The sequence below is a fragment of the Recurvomyces mirabilis genome, assembly GCF_035927965.1.
Source record: "Recurvomyces mirabilis strain CCFEE 5264 chromosome Unknown scaffold_1, whole genome shotgun sequence".
Lineage (NCBI taxonomy): Eukaryota > Fungi > Ascomycota > Dothideomycetes > Mycosphaerellales > Teratosphaeriaceae > Recurvomyces > Recurvomyces mirabilis.
In genome coordinates, this window is record NW_027041935.1 from 287,181 (window position 1) to 306,592 (window position 19,412).

Genomic DNA, 19,412 nt, shown 5'->3' on the forward strand with positions numbered 1-19,412 from the left:
CGTATGTACAATAGACAAGAACATACGAAATTGCCCTGACGTTGTAAAGATTCCACTGGTATCATGAAATCATCCAACCTGCCAACACCGCCCGTTGACGCCCGCAATCACAAACTCAACTCATCCTCTATCTCTTCTTCATCACTATACAACAACTCCGTATCCCCCACCCCAAGCACCACCCTCGTACCCTCAGCGTCCGGCGCCCCAATCGTCGTATCCCTCCCCACAGCATCCGTCCGCTGAAGCATCGTCGTCTCATCATCAAGCTCATCTCCCTCCTCAACCTCTCCAGTAGCCAAAGCCGTAGTCTCAACCCCCGGCACCACAGTCTTCTCGTCAACCGACAGTTCGGAGAACTCATCCGCCACAGCACCAGCCCCAGTCGTCTGCTCAGCCGTGGTAGGGTCATTTTCGACAAATTCCGTACTCTCCACCACCGTCTCCTCTGCCCCTCCACCTCCCCTCTCAGCGGCCATAACCGCATTCATCATCGCGATTAACAAATCCCTCATTTTCGTCAACAGTTTATTGAGTGTGACTTCCGTCGCGACACGGGAATCAATGCTCTCCTGCACTAATTCCAGGACACTTTTCAGCCGTTCGGGTCCACAGCTAGCAGCAGGTAAATGTAATTTCCCGAGCATGGAGAAGAGGACTCTTTTCTCCTCTTTGCTGACTTGGCTCGTAACGAGGCGTTCGAGAATATGTTCCGCCAGGGCGAAATGCAAATCCCCTGCCCCCTGAGCTGCCGGACTCCCTTTCGTGCTTGGGCTGAAGCCTACGACATGCCGCGGATCCGTCCAATCGACCAACATCCCCCCAACAACCGAAAGCTTCACCATCGCCCCTGCTCCCTCACCCTCATTTCCCGAATCCGCCTCCGCCTCATCCATCAGCGCCTCCCTCAAAGTCGCCAGTTTGGCAATAACGCTCACAGCAACACTGGCCACGCGCTCTGCATTCTCGGCCCGGGAATGCGCGTACACGGGTAAGAAGTAAGATAGACTCTGTCGAAGTTGGGCATTGGAAGCCGTGTCGGGGTCGAAGAAGCAGAGGATGAGGTGTTTGAGGAGGTCGGGAGAGGTGATGAGGCGGGCGAGCATGGTTTTGGATAGGGCGACGGCGCCGGTGGATTGGACGGTGGGGTCTGTGGCTTTCAAGCTCCTTGTGAAGGCTTTGAGGACGGGTTTTAGGAGGGCGTTCTCCTTTTGTCCTTGTGCGGTCTCGACTGAGGTGGCGCCGATCGTTGTTTCGCCTTCTGCTGCTGGGGCTGGGGTGGTGAGGAGGGTAGGATGTGTGACGAGGACATCGCCGATAATTTGCAACGCGGCTGTTTGCAGAGCCGGATGTCCTTTGTTGAAGCAGTGGAGGAATAGTTCGAGGTTTTCTTCTGCGAGGTTCAGGCTTAGGAGGCAGCAGAGTCCCAGGCAGCAGAGGCCTCGTTCGCGGATTGGGGCTTCGCGGGATCGAACGGCGGGGACGATGAGGGTGTTTAGAAGTGTTACTAGATGGGCGTTTGATTCTGTTGTACCATGTCAGCTCGATTCACTGTGGTCAGGGAGAGAACGGGGCCTACCGAGCTCACACCCAACATTCTGCAGCATGCAGAGGGCGATGTGAAGGCACTTCATATTCACCACGATCTCCCTGATAGCCTTCTGCTCCAGCTCCTCTTCCGTCAATTCTTTCCCATTCTTCTTCTTGCTCTTCTGCACCGGTGTCCCATCCTCATCTTCCTCAATGACCTCAGTAGCGGAATGGAAGCTCTCCTCCACACTACTCACTTCCGCCGTATCATCCTCGTCCATAATCACATCATGAACCTCGCCCGCAGCCTCCACAACCACACGACAGAACTCTTGCTCGCCTTTCCTGTCGACACCACAGACGAGTCGTAGCACGTCGACTACGAGCCGTGTAGCTTCTTCAGGTAGCTCCGGGTTGGCGAGAGCCTCTCGTAGAAGACCGAACATTTTCCTCCTGCCCACTTCGTCCGAGTAGTCGAATGTGGCGGCCATGTACAACATCTGCTCCACCACAAACTCCCTCTGCACACACTCTTCCTCCGCCTCCTCATCTTCGCCAATGGCCGCAAGCTGCACTGATTGTATGAGCTTAGCAATTTCTCGCTCGAGCAGGAAGCCAAACTTGGTGACCTCAGGCAATTTATCCTCGATCATACCATCGAGCATTCTTGGCCCCTCATATCCATCCTCCTTGCCTGCTGAACGGCAGTAGTCGTTGAACGTCCGTGCGACAAAAGCCAGTTCGGGTGAGAGGTCCTCCCAGAAGTTGTCAGGGAAGGAGACATAATCGATGTAGTCAGGGCGTCCGGACCAGAACTCCTTCATGGCTAGGAGTGCGATGCCACCATCTCCACCAGAAGTGACAATGTCGATGCGTTCCAACAACTCGAGCAGTGCGTCTAGTGAAGGATCTGCGGCTTGATTGACTGCTTTTGGCGCCTCGCCTTCTTGTTCTGCTGCTTGCTCGGCTGGTAGTGCTGCGCAGTCTTCGATCCAGCGTTCGCGGAATAATCGTGCTGTAGCTTTGCGAACGTTCTCGTCACGATCTCTTAGACCCCACCGCAGAAGCTTCTCCCGATGTGTCAAGCTGAGATGTCTGAAGTCGCCAAGTGCAGGCAGGAGGCGTGCGTACAGCGCTCTCCGCGTCGAGGCGTCGGCGTCTCGTGCACGCTCAAGCAGATATGGGAGGACTTCTTTCGTGAGCGGCAGATTCAGTAGCAGATTTCTTCTCACTTCTGCAGCAGGGTCGTTCTGCAGGATGTTCAGAAGCTTCGCCAGCACTCCGGCGCCGACATCATCTTCCTCTTCATCCGAATCATCCTGCTTCGTGTCGTCATCTACCTCGGCAGCCAGCCTCCCAAGACCATACACAGCCTGTAATCGCACCGGCGCCTCCTTGTCGTGTATCCGCTTGAGAAGTGCTAATCGCAGCTTGTGGAAAAGGTTGTCGTCCAGTGAGTCCAGACTATTGATGATATGACTAATGATCTGGGTTGACCGGAATCGAATCGTCTTGTCCTTGGTGTTGAGTAGTGGCAGCAAGGTGCTCAGGATACTGGTGGTAAGCCTGCTCGTAGGAGTCTCGGGCACAGTCGCGCCATCGATCTCCATCTCCGTCTCCTGCCCCGCCGCGGCAATCTCGGCATCCTTCGCACTTGCCACATTCAAATACGTGCCCAAGAACCTGACTACACGATCACCCACGGGCTCCGCCTTCCTCACAGCCAGTATACGCAACACACATCTCGTGACTTCCACATTAAAATCTGCTTCATCGAAATCCTCGCTCTGCTTGCCCTTCTTGTAGTTGACTGGCTCATAACAACACGCTTCCTGGATCTTCCGTAGACTGATGACTGCCTTGCGATGTCCAGCTGTGCTCTTCTGCGCATCGGCAAACACGATACAGATGGCGCGTCGTAGCGATGTGAGACGTCCTTCATCTGGTACATCGGCGCTGGGAGAGCTGGTGCGGGCAGAAGTCTTGCGCGAGACCGCCGTTCGACCACCACGAGCTACGCGACCAGGCATGGTGTTGTTAGTATGTCGTGGAATCGTCCTGGCAAGAGAAAGAGAAAGAGAAAGTCGTTGCTATACATACATCCATCTGTTTACGCCCGAATCAACAAAACGCGGCCACGCTTCCCCGCGCGGAATGGGCCTTATTTTGATCCGAAAGTGGGATGACGTGCATTGGCCGATGCAGCTCGAAAGTTTGATCGTTGGTCACTACAGCTCACCTTCTACCAATCTTCACTGCTACTTGCTCAAATGTTCACACGTACAGCGCTGCGGGCTGCGACAAGACCCGTCAATCGTATCCCAACCCTCACACTCCGAGCCAACTACGCCACACCCTCTGTCAAGCCCACTCACACCACCCCTCAACCCATCTCTGCCGACGACGCGCATAAAATGAATCCTCGTGGACTGGAGATATCCTCCGCCCAGCGGATAGCCGAGAATGGCTTCATATCTGGTTAGTCATACCGTTCATCCCTCAAATGAATCACGACCATTGACTGATACCCCAGCACCCTAGCAATCGGAAACACTCCCCTCATCCGCCTCAAGAAACTCTCCGAAGAAACAGGATGTGAGATCCTAGGCAAAGCCGAATTCCAAAACCCCGGTGGCAGCGTCAAAGACCGCGCAGCCTACTACGTCGTCAAAGATGCCGAGGAACGCGGCTTGCTAAAACCCGGCGGGACCGTAGTCGAAGGCACAGCCGGCAATACAGGCATAGGTCTGGCGCACGTCTGCAGAAGTAAAGGCTACAAGCTCGTGATCTTCATGCCGAATACACAGAGCCAAGGCAAGATCGATCTGCTGAGGTTGCTCGGAGCGGAAGTGTATCCCGTGCCAGCGGTGGCGTACGATAATCCCGAGAACTACAACCACCAAGCCACGCGCTATGCCGAAGAAAGAGAAAACTGCGTTTGGACCAACCAATTCGATAATGTCGCTAATAGACAAGCACATATCGAGACCACGGGCCCGGAGATTTGGGCGCAGACACAAGGCAAGATCGACGCTTTCACCTGCGCTTCCGGAACCGCTGGCACGATTGCAGGTGTCACGAGATATTTGAAGGATGTCTCTGGTGGGAAAGTGAAATGCTACGTAGCTGATCCGCCAGGAAGCGTGATATACACCTACGTCTCATCCGGCGGCAAAATGACCGAGCGGAAAGGCTCCTCCATTACCGAAGGTATTGGTCAAGGACGAATCACTTCTAATCTTCAACCCGATATCGATCTCTTGGATGGCGCACTCCATGTCCCCGACGCCTCAAGTATCGAGATGGTGTACCGATGTTTGGACGAAGAGGGATTGTATTTGGGCGCTAGCTCCTGTCTCAACGTCGCCGCGGCGAGGGATCTGGCTGTTAAGCTCGGACCGGGGAATACGGTCGTGACGATTTTGTGTGATGGGGCGTATCGGTATGCGGATCGGTTGTTTAGTAAGAAGTGGTTGCATGAGAAGGGGCTGTGGGAGGCAGTGCCGGAGGGGTTGAGGAGGTATGCTGTTTTGGATTAGATGAGTTTGGTAGAGGAGATTGACTGTAGATATATGATGGAATGGGAATCTTTGTACTTCAGGCCTCTTCACACGATTCTGGATGAGCGACGGTTTTCTTCGATGTGATGGCAGCTGTGAACACTTATGCTAGTGTGCTGGCACTGCTCATGCCTCTCGCACAAGACCCGCACACCTTGCAGCTAAGCACATACTGCACATTTGATCGACAGCATACGACCATCACAACTATCCACGGACTCGCTTTCACATTACTCATGCAGCGCCCACCAGCACCCACCAGCACCCACAAGCTATTCCATGCTTCAGCAGTTCCCCTCCGTGCTAGCCAACGCAGCTCGCCAGCACCACGAGCTCACGAGCATTGCTTGAGGATAGCTGCGGGTGCTGGATGGGAGGGTATAAGTAGCTGGCTCCCTGCCGGCGAATTTCTGATTCCCTTCGCTTACATTAAACAAGTCGTCCTTTCCAACGAAGACTACCAAGACCAACTCCCTCGTATTCCTCAGCTTACACCCCAAGCAGATACTACCCCACACGTCCTCCATTAAAGGCAACGGGGCTTCGGCCAAGTCTATAAAGCGCTATGCGCCTCAAGACTGGTGTCGTAACCATCGCCACCACCCTCCTGGTCGCAAGCAATGCCGCAGCGCTCCCACACCAACGATCCCGATGGCCAAACGACTCAGCTAGCAATGATCCTTACTGCCCAAATACCTCTAGTTCTTCCAACACTATCATGCCCACTGGCACGGGAGCAACACACCTGCCCACCGGCTCTAGTCTAGCATCGGCTCCGATTGTCACGGCGAGAAATACTGCTACTGCTTCTGCTTTTACGACCACTGTCCCGATGATTATCCAGGTTTCGACTTCTGTGGAGATGGCTACGAGTACGACTGTGCTTTCGACGACGGAGACGTTGTTGGCTGTGGAGACTTCTACTGCCGTTGTTTTGGAGGCGGCTCCAAGTTCGGTTGTCGGGCCGGGCACGGTCACACTTCTGGAGAAGGAGACCGCGGTGGCTACTACGACCGTTACTGCAATGACTACGACTACTGAGGGCCCGAATACGTCTTCTCTATCTTCCGTTCCTGGTCACAAAAGCACTCTCATGACCACTGTTCCCGCTAGTTCGAAGACGAGCCCTTCTCCGACTTCCACAAGCTCTGAGGACGATGAGTCGCCCACGGATACCAACAGGAATCTTCGTCGTACTTCGACCGATGGAGTCTACGAGTACGTCCCAGCCAGATCCGACCACACAAACTCCAGCCTCAACGCTCGCGGCCTCCTCCACCACATCGACCACTGTGCCGTCGTAATACCACAGACAAATCTGCCATCAGACGCCTCCGTCAACGAAGCTTGCCGCGCCGTCAAAAAGACGGTCAAGGATAAGAAGGGAAAACTTCATAAGGATGACTACTGCGTTGGCAACACGATTGGTGGATTGGTGTATACGTTCGCGGCTAAGTCGAAGGATACGCCTCACGTTATCGAGACCTTGAAGGGGGCATATCAGATGCTGAACTTTACTGCTTGTGAGGTGCAACCTGCGGATATGAAGTTGAAGAGAGATGATGATCGTTACGACTACCCCAACATAGGCGGAGAGGTCAAACCGTTGAAATCGGGAGACTGGTCGGATGCCGTACCTGTGCCCCTTCCTATGCTCAAAGACCGTGCGTCAATCCTAGAAAGGAAGAAGCGCTGCGTAGCCGTCATCCCCATCACCAAGTTGCCTTCCAAGGATGTACAGAGTTCGGATAAGATGTGCAAAATGATCGAGAAAGCTGTCAAGAAAGGCGCCAAGAAGCCCGACGGCAAGACGCAGTGTTTCTCGAACCATGGGAAAGCTGAGGACGGGACGGGGGCCGTGAAGGCGGGGATGGTGTGTTGGTTCGAGGAGAAGGAAAGGCATGTGCAGAAGATTGTGGATGTGTTGGCGGGGAAGTGAAATGGGACGTGGTTTGGGGCTTGTGAGGTGCAGCCGAGCGGGAGGAATGGGACTATTGGTGGTGAGGGGAGGACGAAGGAGTTGTTTGGGGCACTTGGGAGACGGCATGGAGGAATTAATGAGGCGCTGAGTGGAATTGATAGTGGAGCAAAGTATGCGGAGCGGTCAGAGATCTTGCCGCCCGGACCCAGGAACCGAGAAGCAGGATCACGACTCGAAGCCAGGAGGGAGAGATTCCTCCATCTCATCGCCACAGTACCAGCCAGCAACATCCACAAGGAGAAGAAAACAATAACACTCTGCATGAACCTACGTGCCAACGTCAGGAAGCATGCAACACTGCTAGACGAAGGGTCCTGCCAACGCTCTGACGATGGTGGGCTTCTGTACGAATTTAGTGCCAAAGAAGGGCATGCTAATAAGATCAAGGCGGAGATCATGGCAGACTTCGTTGGCACACAATGGATGGTCACCGCTGACCGAAGGAGGAAGGTGTGGCGTAAGGATCGTGGGGGAAGGGATAACGAGAAGACTGGACATCTCGATCTGCCGGTGAAGTCACCTTCCGAGCTCGAGATTCGAGAGTCAAGTCCCCGCCTCGAAGCTCGGCGCGACCATTGCAAGGTCACTATTCCTGGATCAAGCTTCACAAACACCCGAAGGACTTTGCAGTGCAAGGAAGTCCGGCAGGCCATCAGGTCTGACTATGTCGATGTACCAACAGACCATCATTGCTCTGTCACTACTAATGGTAGCATCGCGTACACGTTCCGAGTATCTAACGACAACGCGGCTAACATCATCATGACAATACGGCATCGTTTTGTTGGTGTGACGGACAATTCGTGTGCACATCCCGGGAAGTCGATCACGATTTTGGGTGAGCATTTCATTGAACGTGATCTGGAGACAGAAAATCGACATGTAAAGAAGAGTACCGTTCAACGGCATGGTCAGCATGACAATCGCACTCCAGAAATCGACGATATGGTCGTCATGGATGAGCGCGCAGTTGACGCAGGTATCTCTACCTTGGCTGTGAAAGAACTGGCCCGTGAAGGCACGAGCTTTGGATCAGTATCCCCCCTTCTACAGAATCGCAAGTCGCCTGCAGAGAACGTAAGCCAGATGATCAATTGCACGGTCACGTTGAACATGCGCGCTTTCATCCTCGGGCAGCCACCAGACTTAGACAACAATTGCCACGATGCTACATGGCTTGTGAATCCTTCTAACCATCCGCCTTACCACAGCAGCTGCAGTATCACGAGTCAGCCTGGACGCTTCGCACTTGTAATGATGGATGATCCTTCCTGGGTCCAGCGCTATGTGAACATACTTGCTGCTCAAACGGTCTTGAACCCAGACTTCTCCGAATGCCCGCTCAAGCCTTCAAGTCACTCTAACACCATAAGGCGGAGGGCGACCGGATCAGGAATTGGGAGATCCAGGGAGTGTTCGATCAAGCTACCCAAGTTCTCGCAAGGATGGGACTCAAGACCGCGCTGTACCACGCTCAGGAAGAAATTGTTCGGTGGCAAGAACATTTCGGCCCCTATCGAGTGGCGATGCAACGAGCGTACCTCGTCCAAATTCGTATTGGCGAGCTTCAGCATTCCCAAGTCTCCAATTCCTTCTGATCTTGATGCGCCCAAAGCAGTGGTGCAGCGACTTTACAAGTACTACCCGAGCTCGAATTTTGAAAAATGTCCGATCAAGCCTAGGACAAGGAATTTACCAGCTTGTCCAACGCCGCGATCGTTCGACCAGAATAGCTCAAGCGCTGGCAGCAGCAGTGGCACCATTGCTGCAAAGAGCGCTCTACAAGGCACCACGAATCAGCCAGTAGGACGACGTATGTGGCTGAAGCGCCCAGCTGTTCCTCAACCATCGTGCATGGTCGATATCAAAGGTGGCATTAGATTGACCAGTGGGATCTCTGACGCCGTCCAGCGCATCCTTGGAGAGCTGGAGCCACGAGTCAGAAAGCGAAAGATCACTTGCACGACCACCGCCTCCGGTCGTGCCAAATGAACAACGACTGAGAAGGACAAGAGTAAGCTCCTGGCCATTGTGAACGAGTTGGAGTCGAGATTCATTGGTTCCGATTTTGCGGCCTGTTCGGTTCAACCTATATTGGCTCAGCTGGATTGCAAGAAGTTGACGGAGCTGACACGATTGGACCAGAAGAGAGCTGTTGCTGCTCGTGACAGTAGTCTGGATCCATCACCCGAGCTGGTCCATGACACCGATGCAAGCATCCTGCATCCTCGGCCCGACATGCACAAATATCCATCTCGTCATGGTAACAGCTGGAAGGATAAACTAGATACCATGAGCTGTGGTGTGAAATACGTGTATAGCGATGATTCTCCCTACGATCTCGGCTGGTTACAGTATACTACAACCATTGGCAGATTATGGAATAATGGAAGTGGCTGTGCCGACATCACAACGGGGTTAAGCGCTGCTGCTGGCAATGCAGGTGCGGTATCGGATCCAACAACTGTCTTCCGGAATTTTACCTGTAAAGATGATGAGAAGTACGGTACGATATTGACATTTAATACTACAGCGGAACAGCCATCATTTACGCAGTCGACCAAGAGCTGGGCAAATTGTATCCTTCGGTAATAGGAGGCTTCAACTGTGTTGACAAGAGAGATTGGGGAGAGTACGGACCGCCGAGATATTGGGATCTAAACATGAAGGACCGGCGAAGTGTAATGCCTCTTGACATGGGCCCCTACATCTCATCTGCGGGTACAGATAAGCGACGTCCCATCAGTATCGCAGCTCACAGCTCTAGGTCATCGAGAGGAACGCCCCCGATCGCAACCGGCCCCGCTCCGCCTCGACTGGTCTCGCGAAAAGATATACCGTCTGACACGCAAACGTGCGCGATCGCAAGCTGGAATACTACCACAAGTAGTCAAACCAGCTCGTTCTTCAACTTCACGATCGTGATTGGCGTCGACTATGCCAAAGGCAAAGGCTGCGACGACGTCAAGACGGCACTAGCCAGCTCTCTTGCCAACTCGTCGTCCTCAATACCCAACAGCGGCTTCGCTTCCTGAAGCTGCACAGAAGCCAACCATAAAGATACGAAGCTGGATTTTACGACTCTTGCTAAGGATGGAGTAGCCGTGAAGATCGACAAAACACTGGGCCAGCAGTATCCCATGGTGGGATCTAGATTCGATTGCAACACCAAGTCCGGGCGTCAAGCCGATCTGATGCCGCCTGCTTTTCCGAACACTCAATCGTGCTGGATTCTCGCTGACGGTATCGGGGACGTATCTCTCCGCATAAGCATCGGTAAGGCTTGGAAGGACCGCACAACTTGTGATGGAGTCATGGCATCTCTGAATCAGGAAGTTGGCCAGGACTACGAGGGGTCATTCGCCTGTGTTGCGGAGGGTGATGCGAATCAAAACACCCTCATCACATTCACAGCAACCAGTGAAGAGGGGTTAGGCTCCCGGGTCGACAAGGCAATGACCAAGTCTTATGATGTTTCCGGTGGCTTCAATTGTGCCAGCGCCCCAATCCCACCACAATCGAAGGGGGCAGGGAAGAGACATGTTTGGCGATCATCTGCTGAGGCTGATACTGCTAAGGCCTCCGAGCATGCTTTTAAGAACCTCCGAAGGGATGTTGCAGAGCAAGCCTCTCCTAAATCGTCCGGACATGGTGAATTAGTACCCGGTCGAGGAATGGCGAAGCGACACAAGAAGCCCAAGGACAGTCCAAGTACTTCAGGCTGTTCGATCAAGTCATGGGACCAGTCAATACCGCCGGTCACAGCAGGTGGTGTTGAAGCTCTATCGTACTTCAACTTCAGTATTACAACGGGAGTGGATTTTGCGAAGGGCAAAGGCTGCGATGATATCAAGACTGCGATGCAAGATGCACTCAAGGATGGTCGGTCAAGGTATGCGCCCAATTCCGGATTTGCGAGGTACGAGTGTGTTGATGATATGCACGGCGGCACTTCGTTGCGTTTCACAACTTTGGCTCGACCTGGAGTAACGAAGAAGGTTGATCAGACACTTGGCAAAGAGTACCCCATGGTGCAAGGAGGCTTCGGATGTACCGAGAACTCGCCTCTTACGGAGGATCGTGCGCCTGTCGCTCCTGCCAACACTCAATCTTGTTGGGTCTCAATATTGGATCCGCACACTTGGTGGTTCCACTTAAGTATCGGCAAACCTTGGAACAACGGCGCCGGCTGTAACAATGTGCGGATGATCTTATCAGGGGATGTGATAGCTTTTGCCGTCACATCATTCAAATGCATCAGCGACGATGAGGATGACAACGTCACCAGGATAACATTCCCGACAAGAGCTGACTCCAGGACACCGGATCAAGTCAATCGTGCAATGGCCCAAGTCTACCAGATTTCCGGCGGATTTGATTGCGATATACCCAAGCCGCTGCGACGATTAAAGAAGAGGGAACTCCCCCAGGAGCCCAACCACAAGAGGCTTTCTCGGGATCCCCTGGGTCTCGTCACTTGGGCCTCTGTACCTCAACAGCAGCATGATCTCCAGCGTACCATGGTTCGCGTAGTCACCGACACGTCACAGCGAAAGCGAGAGTTAGCGATGCACACACAATCGTGCAAACAAGCACAGTGGCTGGGTGCACCTCAACAGCAGTGGAACTACACAATCATCGTAGGAGAGCCATATAATCATGGCGACGGATGTAGTGACATAATTAATGGGCTACAGTCGGGCCTCGAGGGAGCCTTGCGCTCAGTCACATGCAACCCAACGCCGGACGATAACACCATATTGGAAGTTGAGACGACGCACGACACCAAAGCCAGTCCGAAGTTGAACGCAGTACTGACACAGAAGTACAACGCCGTAGCGGGTGGTTTCGACTGCTATACTGACAGCCCTGGTGATAAGCGAGCTGTGGAACGAGATGCAGTCCAGGTGTAGTCTGCATCCCACTTGCTTGGGTCTTTGCAGAGACAGGACTGTTGGGCGGTGAGCGGTCAGTTTAGTTGGTGCGTATTGGGGACTTGAGTGGGAGGGTACTTGCCTGCTCATTAGGGCCTGGGGACTGCATTACTGGCTTGAAGCGGCCATCAGTGCCGATGAGCGTGGTGTTGCGGTTCGCAGTGCTGCTTTTGTCATTTCTGACTGGTGTGACACTGCTCAAGGAGGTTGACAGGATGGCCATGGCAATGGCGATGATCTTGGAGTGGATGGTGGAGTTAGTCCGTTGAGAAGATTGGAATTGTCGTTCGCTGTCGAAGCAATGAGATATCGGTTGCAGTTCAACGTGCGATGAGAAGTGAAGAAGGTGCAGAGAAGCGAGTAGAAGTTGGGCTGAGAGTGGTCCGAGATCGCTTCTTGGGTGACCGCAACGTGCCTTCCTAACTTACAGAACAGCCTTTCCAAGCGAGACACAACCATCGCTGCACACCGCCAATCTGTTCTCAACAAAACCTACCCAGGTAGTCGGACCTAGCAGGATATGTTTTGCAGAAGAGGCCGATAGCTTAGTCTACGCAGAGGCAAATAGCCATGTCTGCCCTGCCCCCAAGGCTCGAACAACGGGTCTCCATCCTCTACCTTCTCAATAGTCCGGGCAATCGAATCCTACATCAGGATAGCACTGTACAGGATGCGAGTCAGTCACTAATACCATCAGATCGTTCTTGAATTACTACCCACGTCTGACAGCGCTCTGTTGATCAGATCGCCATAGCCATCATTACAATCGAAGCTGATCTTTCCAGTCCCCTTTCCAGCATTTGTAATTTTCGTCATGGATACCACCGGACTCGCCGTGACCGACGACACTCTTCAGAGTCTCCCAGATGCTCGCACAGCCGTGAAGGTCGGCGTAATCGATGCCCACTTGTACCGTGTAGGTCGCTGACGATAGACTGTAGTCATGAGCTACACAAGACTATGTTGTTGTTGAAAATCATTATCATATCTCGCAGCAACGCTGGTCATATTAGCTTACCGATTGATTGGGTAGGGGTGACTGCAAATGAGGCTTGCGCTCCACGATCTCGACCGAGCTGATGGATATGACGAGACTGCCGGTGACCGGGATCGCCGCGCTGATGGCGATGAGAAGGACGACAATCGCCAGGAGTATGTTCTGATGATGCATATCGAAGCCTTGTCTCGGTTGTGGTAGAATATTTGATTTGAGAATTTGTCGAGGATATTGTTCGTGTGATGGCTGATGCATGGCCAAGTGTTGGTTGAATTAGTGTGACTGACGGCTCTGCTCGAAGCTCGTTCACTCAATCACTGAACCTGTGACTTGTGACTGAATGACTTCGAACTTAACGCGGCAGGCACGATCCTCCTTGGATGCATTCAAATCGGCAGTCACGACCAGAGCATCACCTCCACCCTTTCCAAATACCTTAGCCATACAACCACTTCTTGCCAATACATCTTCCATCCACTTCACACACAGTCGACTGCTCATCAAGCATGCGTACCGAGCTTTTCTCCATCATTGCCGCGGCACTCCTCGCCGCCACCTTCATCACCGCTGCCCCACTACTAAATACTCGCATCACGGCCAAGCTCAACACAGAACCCGGCCTCTATCCGGATGCTGCTGGAGGCTTCGACTACAAGGGAGATGCAGATCTCAAGCAGGTCGGCAAGAGAGCCAATCCTGCCTCTCCGAAGCCGAACGAGCAGGTATTTCATAGCCATAAAACCACCCCTTTCTCCTCTCATGCACATCCTGACACATCATCCCAGTCCTGCGTAGCCGAAGACAGAGCCGACGGTGAAACCACGTACAAAATCGACATCGGCGTCAATCCAGATCCCGGCACACGCTGCACGGAGGTCGTGAGTGGCATGTACAAGGCCTTACCAGCCAAGCAATGGACCGGCTCCTACACGTGCGTGAAAGGAGAGCAGAGCATCGCTGCGGACTTCCACAACACGAGATTGCAGTTCGTCATCGAGACGCAAGGGCATGGCGGTATCATCAATTCCGTGTTGCATGGTGTAAGTGGTTCAGATCCAGTATCAATGATGGCGGTGTCGTGATGGAGAACGTGTTTTGCTGACTCTGTGATGGTGTAGATCTACCCGGAGGTCAACGGGTTCAACTGTGAGTGGTATGATCCTCGAGAGTAAAGAGTACTGACAGACCAATAGGTCCCGACTATTGAGGAGAGCGAGGCGATGGAGATCATTTGGCACAATCTCTTCCCTGGAGCTCGGTGAGCAGGCTGGCGAACACGAGATGGCACGAGATGGGAGACCAGATCGTCGATGAGTGGACAAGTATCGCAAGAGATCAAAAGGGTCTGATCGTTATCAGTCTCGCCCTGTGGTGACCAGCGATCTCGGTGGCAATGAAGACTTCATCGAGCCACTTCGCGTTGATTGACTTGTAATTTCGAACCTCAATGAGGGGATCTGTCGTGACGAATACTCGAATCCGTCTCCAGGCCAACCTCCAGTAGTAGAGGCGTAGATACCAGTTGAGCATCCTAAACCCGCCAATCGTCTGACGAGGGAAGTCACGAGCATCCGTCAGGCTTGAGTGGGCGTTGGTACTATCTCCTTCACTACCACGTGCTGCGTGATTGCGCATACCAGTCACCATCACTTCACTGCAGCTTGGCCAACCCTTGAACCTATAATCGCGAAGTCAAGTGGTCTTCTCAGACACCTGCACCACATCGCAGTCCAATCAGCAATAACCAGCAGCTACCACGTCTACTTCCAACGTTCAACGACCAACCATCAAGATGCGATTCTCCCTCACAGCCCTCCTCGCAGCGGCCGTCCTCCTCATCACCACGGCTACAGCAGCCCCTCGAACAACACGCAAAGGTCCCAAGCTCCAATCTCCACTCCCCAACAGACAAGTACCTCCCCCTCCCCCTCACCCCATCCCCTCCACCTCATCACTCCATCCAACTAACCCACCTTCTCCACCTACAGTCCTGCGTCGCCCACGACCCCAATCAATCCGGAGCCGACTACACAACCGACATCGGCGTCGACAACGCCGGCGGCACTGGCTGCACCAACATCGGCACTGCGCTCTCCAACGCCATCGGGAAAGATCAATGGTGCGCCAGTTGCTTCAAATGCTATCAGGGTGAGAAGAATATCGGGGCGGCGCTCTCGAATACCATCTTGCAGTGGAGTTGTGAGCAAGGAAAGGCGGGGGCGATTTATGAGGCGGGATGCGGTGAGTGATCTTGATCCTATGGGCGAGAGTGGTATGGTGTGGTGGGGTGGAGGAGAGGAGTAAGATTGCTGATTCTTGTGGTGGATGGTGTAGCTGTATCCTGAGATTGATGGCTTCAACTGTAAGTTCTGGCTTGAAGCACTCTATCCGTGGCCTTGATGGCGGTCGACTGACATAGACTGCAGGTCCAGATTACTGAAGCCGACGATGGAAGGACTGGCCTAGTCACTTCGGCCCTGACCTCGTAAGTGCGTCGATGCCGGAGTGACGAGCAACACAAAAGCCTCGCGTGAGTTGCCGGGTGGGGACATCGAGAAGCTGAGGTGGTCATGAGAGCAGTAGGCTGTCTGTAATGCTTGCATGCAGCTACTCCCAAAAGCACTTGATATGTGCACCCCAACGCCCTGCTAAGTCTCACTACCTTCCATGACTGATCACAAGAACTGGCGCATCCGGCATCTCCCCCGCCTTCTTGGGCCTCGCGACCACAATCAGACCTCTTCACACCACCATATCTTTCTCCAGCACAGCCCCAACCAACCCAACATCCCCCCTCTCAGCCACCCGACCCCCCACAACTTCCCCCAAAACCTCCACCAACCTCTCCCTGAGAGCCTCACCCTCCGGATGTCCATTCGCCATCGCACCAACCGAGTCCTCCTTCAACGTCTCCAACGCATCCACAATAGCCCTGACCACAAACTCAGCCTGCTCCTTCTTCCCATCATCCTTCATGCCCTCCTGCAGATGGACATCGTATGCCTTCAAATTAGGTAAGATGAGTGCACGTACGCCTTGCACGCCTGCTATTGTTGTCAAGCCGAGGATAGCACCGTAGTGTGTCCCGAACGGCTTGTGCGAGTCGAGGAAGTGCTTCAGGCATGATCTTGCAATCCGGGGTTTGAGAGTTGAAGAGCTGGGGCCGTATTGGCGAGCGATTTTGCTTAAGAGACTGGCGGAGTAATCTCGTAGAGCGAAGTGTGTCGCAGCACCATCGTGAGCAGCGTTGCCGAGGTGTTTGCCTATCAGGCATGTGAGGACCGAGGGTACGACGCCAGGGATGTATGACGCGATGTATAAGCTTTGGTTGTCCAGTAATGCTGCAATGAGCTGCATGCATTGCGTGAGGTAGAAGATGTTCTTCAGACTATGCGTGACTTTGTCCGCCACATATTGCACAAAATACGGCACAAGTTGATGCAAGCCCGTATCTGTTCGTAGACTGGCGAAGGCGGCCGAACGATACTCGTCATTGTTCTCGTCCAGAATAGCAGAGCAGATCCGTTCAAAGTAAAGCTGCAACTCTTTCGAAAGGACGTGCTTGACCAGCGGCTTGACCGAAACATTATCATTCCCACTCACAGCCGCAAGCGTACTATTCGCTCCCGAGCCCTTGGCCGCCAACTCAGCCGAACGCGGATCCGCGAGAGGGTTTTGTGGTATACTCGGCTGCACACCCTCGACCGCCAACCAATGCGCGGTGAAACTCATCTCCCGGGGCACCTTAGGCAAAGGCGCATTGATGAGCTTCTCGAAGTCCACCTCCTCGTCCTCCACGTAGAAGAGTGGTTGTCCCGGCCCAATACTGGCTTCCCCGAATCGCAAAGGTCGCGTGCTCTCGTATCCGTATAGAGGCTCCACATCAAGCAGTCGTAGTGCTTGCGAGATGTCTTGTGTGTTGAGAGTCGTCCGTTTGCCATGGCGCATGAATTTGAGTGCCTCGTTCAGGACTTGACTCATGCGGTATTCCACGTCTCTTGCCAGGTGCTCCACGACATCACGGTTGAGAGATGCTATGCCGATTGACTCCGCGACGTCCACCACGTTCTCTGGATTCCACACCGACATCGCGGCTGTCCCTTCACCAGTCTGATTGGGTAGATGTGCTCCAACGCGATGGTACTATCTGGGCTAGTGTGTGGGTTTTGTGGTCTTCCTGTCAATCTCTCAACATTGTATGGCACCTCGGAAGTGGTTGCCAGGCCGTGAAGATTTAGGTGTGGCTATTTGACGGCAATACGCGCATTAAGTGATGTTGCGACTGACAGCACTTTCACCTTCACCGAAGTCCAGCATTCACATGCAAGTGCTCTCGCAAGGCACGGACCGCAAAATTGGGGTGCAGCAGACCCGCTTTTTGTCAATCATTAGAAAGTTACAGCAGTAGATGAAGTTCAGAGGGGGCCTGTAAGGTCAAAGAGGCAGAGTGGAATTGATTACTGTACTATATGTGTATGCGATACCAAGACTGTTCGAAGGGTAAATGACGATAAGGCAGCATGACGGCTACAACACAGCAGTTAACAGTCCACACGGACATCGCACGATATACCCAATCAATCTAGCACGATCTGTTGGTCATGCAGCGTTCCTCTTCGCTCAGTCGTCTCGCTCGTGACTGAACCGAGCTCCTGATGCTTCTTCTCCCCCGGCAATCTCCATCTGATGACAGCGGGTCGTCTCCGCCACTACGATACTACGATTCTTTGCCTCGGATGGTCGTACCACGTCTGATCTTTCCTCCTGCAAAGTCTATTCATGACTGCCATGCCAGATCTCTGACGAAGATGGCGATTGCAAGAGAAGCGAAGCCATATACCCTGACGGGAAGTATACCGCCCTGGCATTCCCCTCGGGGTCGAATCTCGATATGCTGCCATCTACGAGGTAATGCTCGAGAACTAGCCTAAGCAGGAGTCGTCCGCAGAATTTGGCGAGTGCATGCTCATGATGAGGTTAACCTACATGCCATATATATGTGGCATTCACGCACCGGGCCATCGAGCGAGGTCCGAAGCATCGGAGATTGCTCTGTGCCGTCCCCATGCCACTTGCCAACGCATGTGCTTCCAAACAATATGGCACCTTTTGCGATACTGCGCACTAACAGCAGGTAGATACGAGAGCGTTGGTTGGTGGCCGTAAAGTTTTGTACCGACTGTAAGCTTCCAGAGTAGAGCTTCTGTGGTTGTTCTATGCAGCTTCTTGCTGACATACAGTAGACTAACTTCAGTAGCGCAGAGGCACAGACGAGATCTGCAAGAGGCACGGAGCAAGTGTCGCGTGGGGGTGCCGAATGCGGCGTCTGGAAGGGACGAAACCCACAATTCAAGCAAGAGCGAAAGAGCGAGATCAACAGAAAATCAACAAAAACGTGGATGGAGGTCCACGCACACGCACACTCTCACCAGCAAGAATCTCACCCTCGTTCACCGCTCCTACTTGCTTGCTCGTGATACACACCTGCTTCGCTGCCAGCAACCCACGCTCGTTCGCACAGTCTCACTCTTGGACCAGCGGATCATTCGTCACTGCGACACCCTGCTGCTTACGGCTTGAAGCTTCCGGCACACAAAGAGCCAAAGACTCACCTGTTGGTAATCCGCCTTCGATCGGCACTTGGGTGTGGAAAACCTCCGTATAGCCGGCGACCACACACGCGCGCGCATTATTGCCATACGACGTCACGCGAGCGCACACAAGCCAAACCAAGCCGGAAGATCGACCGCTTGTCGTCTTCGTTCTTCGCACCTACCGCGCACAAGCCAGCACACGGCATCCTCACAACCTCACCTCGCCTCACCTTACCTCACTCCACCACCTCCGTATACCGCGACACGATGTTTCCGGTCGAAAGCCTCCCAGCTGCATACCTCGAAGAGCGTTCCGCGGCAGACCAAGAGCGCTTCGCCAAACTGCAACAAGAAGCCATGCAACGAGCACAAGACCAACAGAAAAGAGTGCAACACACGCAGTCGCAGCAACAGCAACAACAACAGCAACAACAACAACAACAGCGCATCCCCACCCCGCACAATATCACCCAACAACTCCTCCAACGCCCACCACTCTCCCGCCCAAACTCTTCCGGCGTACTAGGAAGTATCTTCCAAGGATTCGTGAAAGCTGCGTCAGCATCGCCTAGCCCGTGTCAGTCGACATGCACTACACCGACTCCCGGACAGGCCAAGCAAATCACGACGGCCGAGTTGGATAGGATTGTCGCCGAGCAGAAGCGCGATGCGGATATTGTATGTTGGCCGGTCTTCTGAAGTCCTGCTTGCGACGTTTGCTTACGATTGTAATTGTACAGTGCGCCATGCCCGTGTGGTAGGCGAGGCGAGGCGAGGCGGTTGATACGATTCCAGCAGCAGCGTCCTGCTTCTACG

At 53.6% G+C, this 19,412-nt stretch overlaps 9 protein-coding genes across 9 annotated transcripts; 6 read left to right on the plus strand and 3 right to left on the minus strand.

Moving 5' to 3' along the window:
• Positions 1 to 107: 107 nt before the first annotated feature.
• YCG1 (chromosome condensation complex Condensin, subunit G) lies at positions 108 to 3,560 on the minus strand (the record flags this gene model as incomplete). The annotated part of the gene is made up of 2 exons (XM_064832848.1): positions 108 to 1,525; positions 1,580 to 3,560. The coding sequence occupies 2 exons, from the start codon at positions 3,558 to 3,560 to the stop codon at positions 108 to 110; spliced, it is 3,399 nt and encodes a 1,132-aa protein (XP_064699117.1).
• A 240-nt stretch (positions 3,561 to 3,800) lies between these two features.
• CYS17 (Cysteine synthase 1) lies at positions 3,801 to 5,069 on the plus strand (the record flags this gene model as incomplete). The annotated part of the gene is made up of 2 exons (XM_064832849.1): positions 3,801 to 4,008; positions 4,072 to 5,069. 2 exons carry the CDS (start codon positions 3,801 to 3,803, stop codon positions 5,067 to 5,069), a joined length of 1,206 nt encoding a protein of 401 aa, XP_064699118.1.
• A 739-nt stretch (positions 5,070 to 5,808) lies between these two features.
• On the plus strand, positions 5,809 to 9,063 carry LTS14_000136 (uncharacterized protein; the record flags this gene model as incomplete). Its single annotated transcript, XM_064832850.1, has 2 exons — positions 5,809 to 6,963; positions 7,063 to 9,063. The coding sequence occupies 2 exons, from the start codon at positions 5,809 to 5,811 to the stop codon at positions 9,061 to 9,063; spliced, it is 3,156 nt and encodes a 1,051-aa protein (XP_064699119.1).
• Positions 9,064 to 9,309: 246 nt separating this feature from the next.
• Positions 9,310 to 10,106, plus strand: LTS14_000137 (uncharacterized protein; the record flags this gene model as incomplete). The annotated part of the gene is made up of 2 exons (XM_064832851.1): positions 9,310 to 9,577; positions 9,613 to 10,106. 2 exons carry the CDS (start codon positions 9,310 to 9,312, stop codon positions 10,104 to 10,106), a joined length of 762 nt encoding a protein of 253 aa, XP_064699120.1.
• Positions 10,107 to 10,385: 279 nt separating this feature from the next.
• LTS14_000138 (uncharacterized protein) lies at positions 10,386 to 11,984 on the plus strand (the record flags this gene model as incomplete). Its single annotated transcript, XM_064832852.1, has 1 exon — positions 10,386 to 11,984. One exon carries the CDS (start codon positions 10,386 to 10,388, stop codon positions 11,982 to 11,984), a length of 1,599 nt encoding a protein of 532 aa, XP_064699121.1.
• A 781-nt stretch (positions 11,985 to 12,765) lies between these two features.
• On the minus strand, positions 12,766 to 13,257 carry LTS14_000139 (uncharacterized protein; the record flags this gene model as incomplete). Its single annotated transcript, XM_064832853.1, has 2 exons — positions 12,766 to 12,963; positions 13,024 to 13,257. 2 exons carry the CDS (start codon positions 13,255 to 13,257, stop codon positions 12,766 to 12,768), a joined length of 432 nt encoding a protein of 143 aa, XP_064699122.1.
• Positions 13,258 to 13,508: 251 nt separating this feature from the next.
• On the plus strand, positions 13,509 to 14,209 carry LTS14_000140 (uncharacterized protein; the record flags this gene model as incomplete). Its single annotated transcript, XM_064832854.1, has 3 exons — positions 13,509 to 14,042; positions 14,121 to 14,148; positions 14,196 to 14,209. The coding sequence occupies 3 exons, from the start codon at positions 13,509 to 13,511 to the stop codon at positions 14,207 to 14,209; spliced, it is 576 nt and encodes a 191-aa protein (XP_064699123.1).
• Positions 14,210 to 15,744: 1,535 nt separating this feature from the next.
• taf6 (histone H4-like TAF Taf6, SAGA complex subunit) lies at positions 15,745 to 17,091 on the minus strand (the record flags this gene model as incomplete). Its single annotated transcript, XM_064832855.1, has 1 exon — positions 15,745 to 17,091. One exon carries the CDS (start codon positions 17,089 to 17,091, stop codon positions 15,745 to 15,747), a length of 1,347 nt encoding a protein of 448 aa, XP_064699124.1.
• Positions 17,092 to 18,863: 1,772 nt separating this feature from the next.
• LTS14_000142 (uncharacterized protein) lies at positions 18,864 to 19,357 on the plus strand (the record flags this gene model as incomplete). Its single annotated transcript, XM_064832856.1, has 2 exons — positions 18,864 to 19,274; positions 19,337 to 19,357. The coding sequence occupies 2 exons, from the start codon at positions 18,864 to 18,866 to the stop codon at positions 19,355 to 19,357; spliced, it is 432 nt and encodes a 143-aa protein (XP_064699125.1).
• Positions 19,358 to 19,412: the final 55 nt, after the last annotated feature.